This window comes from Sus scrofa, chromosome 1 (genome assembly GCF_054392235.1).
Source record: "Sus scrofa isolate SSC_HxYL_T2T_F1_AM1 chromosome 1, Sscrofa_HxYL_maternal_Yorkshire_Landrace_v2.0, whole genome shotgun sequence".
Classification (NCBI taxonomy): domain Eukaryota; kingdom Metazoa; phylum Chordata; class Mammalia; order Artiodactyla; family Suidae; genus Sus; species Sus scrofa.
The window spans coordinates 101,589,819-101,601,332 of record NC_139383.1 but is presented as its reverse complement, the minus strand read 5'-3'; the positions used below and the strand labels follow the sequence as shown (position 1 = coordinate 101,601,332).

The 11,514-nt window shown below is 44.1% G+C and overlaps 1 protein-coding gene across 1 annotated transcript; it reads right to left on the bottom strand.

Annotated features, from left to right (window-relative positions):
- Positions 1–10,189: 10,189 nt before the first annotated feature.
- On the bottom strand, positions 10,190–11,125 carry LOC110258737 (olfactory receptor 4S2-like). The gene has a single exon (XM_021082006.2). It carries the CDS (start codon positions 11,123–11,125, stop codon positions 10,190–10,192), a length of 936 nt encoding a protein of 311 aa, XP_020937665.1.
- Between the last annotated feature and the right edge of the window lie 389 nt (positions 11,126–11,514).

Sequence of the window (11,514 nt, the reverse complement as noted above, 5' to 3'; positions counted from 1 at the left end):
ATTCCAAACTGCAGATTAGGCTCAGATACACTTCATGTTGTTTTCCATTTTTTTTTAAATAAAATAAAGTGGTAGGTTAGCTTGAGGAAAATGAAATTTTATATCTGTACATGTGATGTTGGACTGTATCATTGACTTTTATGGAGTACAAAGAGTATGTACAGTGTTGCATCTCTCTACACTGTGGTGCACTTACCTTGTGGATTTTTTACACTGAAAGTGTAGAAGAAGAATGATTTTGAAGATCTGAAGTAAGCAATGAAGTTATATTACACCTCAGAACACAAAAAAAAAGCAGGTCACCAGGTAAGAACTGGACACATCAGAATACTGTCAAGATGAGGACTTCTCACTCAGTTACTATTTTAAAAAATGTAGTGAAAATTCTGGAGGCTCTGACATGTGATGTATGTTTCAATCTCGTAGATATGTTCAAAAGAGAAAAGGGATAGGAACATGTAGAGGAACATGAAAGCTGTCTTTACCTATTCAATTGAGTAATACATATTTTAATTTTTTTTTTTTTTTTTTTTTTTTTTTTGCTATTCCAGGGGACAGGAGTATAACCACAGGCTAGAAGATACACAGATATATTGTTTCTACTGTGAAATAAACTAGGTTATTTCATTTAGAAAATAAAAGGGTTATCATTTATTTTCATCAGTGAAGGCTGTAATCAAAGTCACATCTGCCTTCTTTTAACAGTGAGATTATAAAGCTATATATAGATCTTACGTCTATAAAATAGAATGATGTTGTTGATGAGACTCACCCCCACAGAAACTGGAGAATGTTGAATTATCATGATTCTTACCCATCTCTTTCCAAGGAACCAAGAAGAATCTCTAGGCTCTTCTGACTCGATTGACTCTGAGGAGCTTTTTTGAACCAGAATACATTTATAAACTCAGTGGTAGTGAAATGTAGTTTTAACTAAAAAACAAACCCCGCCTTGGCTAAGAAGGCAGCTGCAAGCCTTTCCAGCTATGCTCATCACTATACCACCCTTCTTGTAATAATGTAACAACTGTGTACCCTATATCCAAGCCAGCAACACTGCTAATCAGGTACCCATCATTGCTTATCAGTTCTGCTTCTGTAACCTTGCCCGCTCAGTTTCTTAGGGAGGAAGATTGTCTGCTTGGGGATGGGGGAGGTCCAGGATGCTTACATGGAAAAATCAAGACCTTGTAGTGTATAAAGTTACTGAGGACAAAGACCTGGTGCTCAGACTCTGGAGGTGACTCCTCTGAGCCTGCACCGGTGGTGAATAAACCTTGCTGTTCCCTATCTCTAAGTGCTGTTTGTCTTCTTCCTTTGCCACGGTTTTTGCGGTTTCCCCAACATTTTGGTGTGTTGGCCGGGAAGCCAACAACCAAGCTGGCCTCTTGTGCCACCATTGTCGGGGAACCGGGGGAGGCCACGGTCGCTGGCCTGGTGACAGGTGGATAGCGCACACCGGCCATTTTGCCGGATCCAGACCCTCACTCGGGCCTTGGCCTTGGCCCACACCGCTTCCTGAACGGACTCAGAAGGAGAGTGGAAACAGGTTCCTGGAAAGGACGGCAGACTGCTGAGTGCCCCGGGGACATCTGCCCAAGTCAGGAACCACCATACAGCGGAAGGAGAGACTGATCACCTCTCAGTGACCAAAGGGTCACTCAGGTCAGGGTTTGCTCCCTTGGGATCGGGAGGCTTTTCAATTCTGGTGTGTGTGTGTGTGTGTGTGTGTGTGTGTGTGTGTGTGTGAGTGACTGGAGAGAACGAGAGCCCATGCTCCACCGTCTTTAGGCTACGGAGCCAGAGTGAGTCCTAACCTGCAGTTCCACGGCGACCCTCATATGACTTATGGTGGCCCTCTTCGGGGGGATCCTGACATTGGGGTTTTTACAGTCCCACCTATGCTAAGAGGTGCCTGAAATATCTCCTCCAGGGGAGCGGTCAGGTGGATGAAACGATTGTTACCTGAGGCCTTGTCCTCATTGTTTGTCTTGTGTCACCGGCACAGGGTGGGACTTCACACAATGGGTAAATCGACTTCCAAGCCCACTGTCTTAAAGTGTATGGTTAAGAATTTTAAGAAAGGATTTTCTAGAGATTATGGTGTTAAGCTGAGTCTTGGAAAACTGTGTACCCTCTGTACCCTAGAGTGGCCCTCCTTTGGTGTTGGCTGGCCTCCAGGAGGGACCTTAGATGTGTTCACAGTTGCAGCAGTATATAATGTTATAACAGGAGACCCTGGACACCCAGACCCATTTCTGTATATTGATCAATGGTTGGAAATTGCCTATTTGAGGCCCCCATAGGTTCGGTTCTGCACCACAGACCAGGGACAGTGTAGGGTGCTAGTAGCCCAGTCCAAGAAGAAAACCTTGTCTCAAAAGAAGGTGCCACCTATTTATCAAGGGGAACCTTAGGACTTGCCCCCTATGCCACCACTTTATGTGCTGCCAGCCCCACCTCCAGGAGCCGAAGGTCCCCAGATGCCAGATAGCCTACTGCCTTCTGTTTCTCCTCCTTCTGCTTCTGAAGTTCCCGAGGCGATATCACCCCCGCAGCCAGATTCTCCAGAACCTATTATCAGGCATCTCCATTCAGCTCAGGGAGCAGCCACTCCAGCATTAAAAATGCCCTTATGGGAGACACGGGGACCACAGCAAGTCGCCCCCAATGGGACCATACAAGAGGGGGGACGTTTTTATTATTACCAGCCCTTTTCCACTGCTGATCTCCTCAACTGGAAACACCATGTGCCCTCATATTCTGAAAAGCCTCAGGCACCGATTGATCTCTTAGAATTCATTTTCCAGACACACTGTCCCACCTGGATAGACTGCCAGCAACTCCTTTTTACTCTGTTTGACACTGAAGAGCACTGGCGAATTGGAACAGAAGCCCAAAAATGGCTTCAGGCCATCGTGGGGGGTCGAGCAGACTTGGCAAACTGGGTGAGGGAAGGCTTCCCAGAAGAAAACCCCCACTGGGACTATGACACTGAAGAAGGGAAGCGTAACCTAGAGAGGTACCGGCAGGCCTTCCTACAGGGGGCAAAAACTGGGGCTAAAAAGCCCCACTAATATAGCTAAGATCAGTGAGATACTACAAGAGCTGACTGAAAGCCCAGTCAAATTCTGTGAGAGACTTTGTGAAGCTTTCTGAACCTACACTCCGTTTGATCCCGAGGCCCCTGAGAACCAATGGATGATAAATACTGCCTTTGTGGGACAAGCCCAATCAGATATCCATAAAAAGCTACAGATATTAAAAGGATTTACAGGAGAGAATGCCACTAAACTGTTGGAAATAGCCAACAAGGTTTTTATTAACCAAGACCAGGTGGCCCGCCATGATGCAGAAAAGAAAAGAAAACAAAAAGTGGCTCTTCTGGCAGCCACCCTGTCAAAACTGGTGCCCCCAGTGGGACCACCCCATAGGGGACAAGACACAAGGCCAGGGAAAAGGAGTCCCCTGGAACATGACCAATGTGCTTACTGCAAAGAAAAGGGATATTGGAAAAATGAATGCCCCAACCGTCCTGAAAAAAAGACCAAGGCCCCACCTAGCTGGTACCGATCTGAGCCATTCAGCACCAACCTGATCAGCCAGCTGAGTCTGATTAGGGGGGACCAGGCTCTCTCCAACTGGGCCCCCAAGAGCTTATGGTCAGAATTCAAGTAGGGGGCCACCCCATAGACTTTATGGTTAACACAGGTGCCAAACTTTCTGTGGTTACACAACCTGTGGCTCCCCTCTCGGGGAAAGAAACCACCATTGTTGAGGCCACAGGTAACCAAACCACACAGACCCTTCTGCGGTCCTCGACGATGTCGGATAGGAGGCCATGAAGTAATACATGAATTTCTTTACCTGCCTGACTGCCCAGTCCCCCTGATGGGAAGAGACCTGCTGGCTAAAATGGGGGCACAAATTTCCTTTTCTACTGATGGATCGGCCCAACTTAAATTGACAGAACCCCCCTCTCCTTTAATCATGGCTCTTGCTGTAAAAAGGGAAGAGGAATGGTGCTTGTACTCTTCCCCTTCAGAAATGGGGACCATTCCCCCAGAACTAGAGACTAAATACCCATTGGTTTGGGCTGAAGGAAACCCGCCAGGACTGGCAAAACGCCACGCTCCTGTCTTGATTGATCTAAAACCCGGAGCTCAACCAATAAAGCTACGGCAATACTCAATTTCCAGAGAAGCTCGACTGAGAATCCATGTTCACCTGGATCGGCTGCTTCAACATGGACTGTTAATAAAATGTCAGTCCCCTTGGAACTCCCCTTTACTGCCCGTGAAAAAAACCGGGAACACAGGACTACCGCCCAGTACAGGTCTTGAGAGCCATAAATGAAACAATGGTCACATTACACCCGTCTATACCCTGCTAGGGCTGATCCCCTCCACTGCTGAGTGGTTTACTTGCCTGGACTTAAAAGATGCCTTTTTCTGCCTCCAGGTGGCACCTGCCAGTCAGCCCTTGTTTGCTTTTAAATGGGAGAATCCACATACAGGGACAAAGGAACAGCTCACCTGGACTAGACTCCCACAAGGATTCAAAAACTCTCCCACTCTTTTTAGTGGCACCTTAGCTGCTGACCTAGCTGAATTTCCTGGACAAAAACTGGGCTGTGTTTTGCTACAGTATGTTGACGACCTCTTACTGGCTGGCACCACAGAGGCTCAGTGCCTAGAAGGAACAAGAGCTCTCCTTTCCCTACTGATGGAAGCAGGGTATCGGGTATGAAAGAAAAAGGCACAAATCTGCAAAAAAACAAGTCAAGTATCTGGACTTCAACATCATGCAGGGCCGACAAATGCTGGGGACTGAAAGAAAGCAGGCAGTTTGTGCCATTCCTGTCCCTACCCCCCGATGGTTCGTGAGTTCCTAGGGGCAGCAGGATTCTGCCGGATATGGATCCCCGGTTTTTCAGACCTGGCCAGGCCTCTGTATGGGGCTCTAAAAGGGGAAGAAAAGGCTCCCCTTAAATGGGGACCAAGCCAGGAGACAGCGTTTCAGACAATCAAAAGTAAACTCACTGAGGCTCCAGCCTTGGGACTTCCTGATATAACCAGAGAATTTAACCTTTTTGTTCAAGAAAAAACTGGGATGGCTTTGGGAGTCTTAACTCAAGAATTTGGGCCTTGGCAGAGGCCAGTGGCATATCTGTCTAAACAAATTGACTTAGTTGCAGTCAAATGGCCTCCCTCTCTCTGAGCTCTGTCAGCTACCACCTTGTTGGTAAGAGAGGCTGACAAGTTGACCCTGGGACTAAACCTCAATGTTAAAGTCCCACACTCAGTTGTAACCCTAATTGATACCAGGGGCTACCATTGGCTCACACATGCCCGAATGACTCAATATCAAGGGTTACTATGTGAAATCCACAAGTGAAACTGGAGGTTGTACAAACTCTGAACCCAGCCACCTTTCTGCCAGATGAAGCGGGGCCCCAAGACCATAACTGCCTGAAGGATGGGTAGAGGCCTTCCCTACCCGAACTGAAAAGACAAGGGAAGTAGCCAAGGCACTCCTGAGAGACATTATTCCCAGATATGGAATGCCTCTGACCATTGGGTCAGATAATGGACCGCCATTTGTGGCCGAAACAGTACAACAGGTGGCAAAAGCTTTACAGATTCGATGGAAACTACACTCTGCTTATCGCCCTCAAAGTTCAGGGAAAGTAGAACACATGAACTGAACCCTTAAACAGACCCTGACAAAGTTATGTCAGGAAACTGGCTTGCCCTGGATAGACAGGTTGCCGGTGGCCCTCTTAAAAGTGAGATGCTCACCCTGAGCGGGAATAGGGTTCTCGCATTTAAAATCTTATATGGAAGGCCACTTCCACTAATCAGTTTAAAAAGAAACACCAGGGAGTTGGGAAACTTGGAATTACATAAACAATTACAAGGACTGTGGCTCACTATTTCTCAGATACATAAATGGGTCACAGACAGAATACCTGTGTCCTTAGGTATAACAGTACACCCCCACAAGCCGGGGGACCAGGTGTGGATAAAGGCCTGGAAAAAGGAGCCCTTGAAGCCCCTATGGAAGGGCCCCTATACTGTAATTCTAACCACCCCCACCGCTCTTAAAGTAACAGGAATAGATGCTTGGATCCATCATTCCAGAGTTAAACCAGCTGGCCCAGCTGACAACCATGGAGAGTGGGAGACTGCCCTCGATCCGGACAGACCTCTTTGCCTGACAATACAGAGAAGGAGACGACGATCTCAAAGCCCTGCTCTGACCACACCGGAAGCTGGTCAGTCAACGCACAGCTAAAGCTTGAGAAAACGGCTGCCTGTGAGCCCAAATGGAAGGAGGGTTTCAAAATAAACATTCACATTGACGGAAGAGGCCTTGACCCTGGAGCTGTGCTACATTTCCAGAGAATCACATTTGCGCTCCAAGCTGCCTCTCACAGTGTCTTTCATTCCTTTTATAAAGAGATAAGAAACACCCCACCTCCCATTCTGGCCACAACTAAGAACTTGTTCTTAGCCCTGGCAGAAACTATTGCACAAACTCTCAAGGTCTCCTCTTGTTATATATGTGGGGGAACAAACACAGGAGACCACTGGCCTTGGCAAGCCAGAAAACTGAACCCATTAGAGCCTCATAATGAGACTACATACCCCCAACTCACCAATGGGCTATGGCTCCTCAAAACTGCTATTATTGGAAAAAATTGTCTTACGAGTTGGGGAGGATGGTTTAATGTTTCAGTTGAAAGCCTAACATGTTTAGGCCTAAGATATTATAATCTGACTGCCCAAAAGACTCAATGGTGGTCATCCTCCAATCTCTCAGAGCCCAAACCTAATCCCTTGTCTAACTTTTCCCTCCTTTGACAAGCATGGGAAGATATCAGTGCTGATATCCAGTGGCGGGCACCAAAGGGATTATATTGGATTTGTAAAAAAAATGGCCTCTTCCATACTCCCCCCCAAATTGGGCTGGGACATGTGTACTGGGAACAATCAGACCTTCCTTCTTCCTGCTCCTACTGTCACTATGGGAGCAACTGGGAGTTCCTATATATAGGATACAGGGTGCCAAAAGAGACCAGAGGGCTCTCCAAATTGGAGTCTGGGAAGATGATGCCCGGCCCCCAGAATGGATAATTCAATATTATGGACCTGCCACCTGGACAAAGGATGGCTCTCGGGGATATCGCACCCCTATCTATATGCTGAGCCACATCCTCAGACTACAGGCGGTTTTAGAACTTATAACAAATGACACTACAAGGGCCTTGACTATATTGGCCCAACAACAAACTAAAATGCACAGTACAATCTACCAAAATCGCTTGGCCTTAGATTATTTACTTGCTTCTGAAGGAGGGGTTTGTGGAAAATTTAACTTAAGTAATTGCTGTCTACAAATAGATGACACTGGAAAGGTGGTAAAAAAATTGCTGACCACATGACTAAACTAGCCCATGTACCTGTACAAACTTGGAAAGGATAGGATGCAGACAGTTTCTTTGGTAAATGGTTCTCTTGGTTGGGAAGAATTAAGACAATAGTCAAAATAGTAATGGTTATACTTGCAGGGTGCCTACTTGTTCCCTGCCTTATACCTCTCCTGATAAATATTATAAAAGGTTTTATAAGAACCATGGTTGAAAGAAAAACAGCCTCCCACCTGCTACTTATTAGAGGCTACCAAAGGGTTATGACTCATGATGATTTGTAAAGGGTGCAGATGCACCCTGAACATCAAGAGGGGGGAATGAAATGTAGTTTTAACTAAAAAACACCCCCCCTTGGCTAAGAAGGCAGCTGCAAGACTCTCCAGCTATGCTTATCACTATACCACCCTTCTTGTAATAATGTAACAACTGTGTACCCTATATCCAAGCCAGCAACACTGCTAATCAGGTACCCATCATTGCTTATCAGTTCTGCTTCTGTAACCTTGCCCGCTCAGTTTCTTAGGGAGGAAGATTGTCTGCTTGGGGATGGGGGAGGTCCAGGATGCTTACATGGAAAAATCAAGACCTTGTAGTGTATAAAGTTACTGAGGACAAAGACCTGGTGCTCAGACTCTGGAGGTGACTCCTCTGAGCCTGCACCGGTGTTGAATAAACCTTGCTTTTCCCTATCTCTAAGTGCTGTTTGTCTCCTTCTGTTGCCACAGTTTTTGCGTGTCCGCAACAGTAGAAACAAGAAAACAATTTCATATGTTCTGTTTGTTGATCATTTTTTGTATATAATGATTTTTATTTTATTTTTTCACTATAGCTGGTTTACAGTGTTCTTTCAATTTTCTACTGTACACCATGGTGACCCAGTTACAAATACATATATAGATTCTTTGTTGATCTTTGAGAGTACTGAATCTGTCAGTTTTTACCTTCCTAGGGACTTCAGACTATCAATATCCCTAATGTCCCTTGGTAGTCAAGTCTTTAGTGCAGAGACATAAAGGGAATCATTTATTCATTCCAGAATTTTATAAATTTACTTCAAGTTTAGGTCTCTTTGTGTTACAGCAGAAATATAGAAATATATATCTGAAAGTAAGGCTCTTGGGGTTTTATTGATCCATAAACCCCTTGTGCTCTAAGAACATCAACAAGCTCCAGTGTTTCCAAGTCTAAGGTCTTGGATGTACCATTGCCTGGATAAAAATTATCAGAGAAGATTGTTAAAATGGCAGATTTGTTTAGACCCCCTAACACTAGCCTACTGGATCAGAAATTCTTGTAATAGATGCTTTTATCTATTCAGGAACCTCTCAAGATGATTTCAATGATCAGACAAGTTTCAGAAGTACCAACCTATGGACCACTTTAAAATTGAGCAAATGGAGGTTCATGTAGATTCAGTGAGTATATGTCCGAGCAGGGACAATAAGCATGGGTTTGTGTGGCCCAGGGCAAGGGACTCCTAATTGTGACTTTGAATCCAGGTATCTTGCTTCATTTTGATCTTTCTTATCTTAATTCTGTGAATGCCTTATCATTAGAGATCATTTTTTAAAGGACTACATTACATTCCTCAACCTAATGTGTGAGTGCAAAATACACACACATGCACACACACACACTTGTATACACACACACACCCACACTCCACAACAATAAACACAGACCCAGGTATGGGCAGCAACTTGAATAATAAGATTTATCGAAAAAACAATGAAACACTTGCAGAGAGATAATCAGTGATGTGATCTCAGGTTGGGTGAAGTGAAGGAGGAATATAGCACCAGGAAGTGTCAGTTCACATGAGAAAGATATGTTTATTTGTTCAGAACAAATGTCTCTGGAATCCACAGCTGGAAATCAGGTCATGCTAATCAAGGAAGCAGTGATAAATGGCTCACGGTTTTCAGTAAAGTTGCTTGGTTCAAACAGTGGAGGGAATATGATTTCCCAACCATGAATTTCAGCAAATTGTGTTGACCCTCTTGATTGAGGCACAATCATGTATTAATTAGAAGTATTTTGTTTTCCTTCAGTTTCATGAGCATTTCCTGTTAGTCACTTTACATTAATAGGGACAGGTTCTCTAGCTACAGAGTACTAGTAAAGATGAGTCAATTAGCAGAAGCGCATTCATGGGATGTTTGGGTGAAGAAACTGAGCTAGAGAAAGAAAAAAAACTTTTTCTCCAAACCAGAGGACAAGGATAGGTCTTTTGTTTGCCAAGTCTGTTCTTTATCTCGTTGATGTTCTGCACATACAGCCCTCCATCCCAACCTCAGGAAACTTAGTTTTCACTGTTTTAGAGGATTTGTATCAGAACATCTCAGATCTACGTCATCTTCCATGTAGCTTTTCATTCATACAGCATATACTTTTGAGTGCACAGTATGTAACGATCATGGTTTTAAATACTAGAAAACAGCCTTACTTCACAGAGGACTCTCATTCTTTAAAGACATTGGCAAATGGGGAAATGGGGAGGAGAAAATCATGGTGCTGAGTATGATCATGCTGAACTTCTGAGTTTAATGAGATTTCTTTGTCCTTGATATTTTAGAAAATTATGCTTATAGACTTTTCAAACCAATAAAGTAATAGTGATTTTAAAAATCTTACTTCTATAGACCATTTTATTCTCTCATTTGCTCCTCCAAAAACATCCCTGTGAGGTTATTATTGCCTTCCCTGTGCAGATGAGAACATTGAAGTTCATCCACCTTGTATTGTTACTTCCAACTATTTACCTTTTGCTTCCCAGAAAATCCACCTGCCCCCCAGTTTCTTCATTACATTTTTTACTTCTGCATTTCTCAGTGTATAAATCATGGGGTTTAACATAGGGGTGATGATGGTATAAAACAAAGCCACCATCTTGTCCTCTGAAAAGGTAGTTTCAGGACGCATATACATGAATGTACAGGGACCAAAAAAGATGATGACCACAGCAATGTGGGAGCCACAGGTGGAAAGAGCTTTGTGCCTGCCTTCTGCTGACTGCTTTCTCAGGTACACCAGGATAAAGATGTAGGAGATTATCAAGATAACAAAGCTCACCAGAGTGATGATACCACTGTTGGCTATCACAACGACACCAATGACGTATGTGTCCGCGCAGGCAAGTTTCAGCAGAGGGTGAATATCACAGAAGTAGTGATCGATCTCATTGGGCCCACAGAAGGGTAGTTGGACTACTAGAGCCACTTGGATAATGGAGTGCAAGAACCCACCTAACCAGGTCCCCAGCAACATTTTATTGCATCTCTCTCCGTCCATGATGGTCATATAGTGTAGGGGTTTACAGATAGCCACATAACGATCATAGGCCATTACAGTAAGGATGAAGATCTCAGTGCAACCCAAGAAGTGTGCCGCAAAGAGCTGCAACATGCACCCATCATAGGAGATCGTTTTGGTCTTGGCCAATAAGTCAACAATCATCTTAGGAGCTATGACTGAAGAGTAACAAACATCCACAAAAGACAGGTAGTTGAGAAAGAAATACATTGGGGACTTGAAAAGTTTGCCCACATAAACTGTGAGCATGATGAGCAGGTTTCCCAGAAGGATGACAGAGGAGAAGAAAGAGAACACCATGAAACACACTTTCTCAACCTTGAGGTTCTGAGAAAGACCCCAGAAAACAAATTCAGTTACATTGTTTATCTTCCCCATGGAGTTACTCTAGAAGGCCAAATTCCCAAGAGATCATTAACTAATGTGAAAGAAAAATATAACAAAGACCACCAACATTTATGTATAACTCAAAATAAATGAAATGAATCAGCAGAATAGTTAAAAATGGAGAAAAAAATAAAAGGTGCTTCCAGCAGGTTGACTTGTATAACAAAAAAATTGAAATCCATATTCTGATCATCTTACTTCAGAATGATAGTCTAGTCATTTACATCTGATGAGGAAACAGAGTCTAGAGAAATAAACTCCTCTAAGCACACACCTAACCCTGAGTTCACCTCCCTCATCTTTCATTAAGGTTCTTTCCTTTGTTTCTAACAATTTACTTCTTTCTAATCCTTCAAAGGCACTCAACCTAAATTTGAGAT

Excerpts from the sequence above, each read along its gene's own strand:
- LOC110258737 (XM_021082006.2), bottom strand. The coding sequence starts at position 11,125 with ATGGGGAAGATAAACAATGTAACTGAATTTGTTTTCTGGGGTCTTTCT.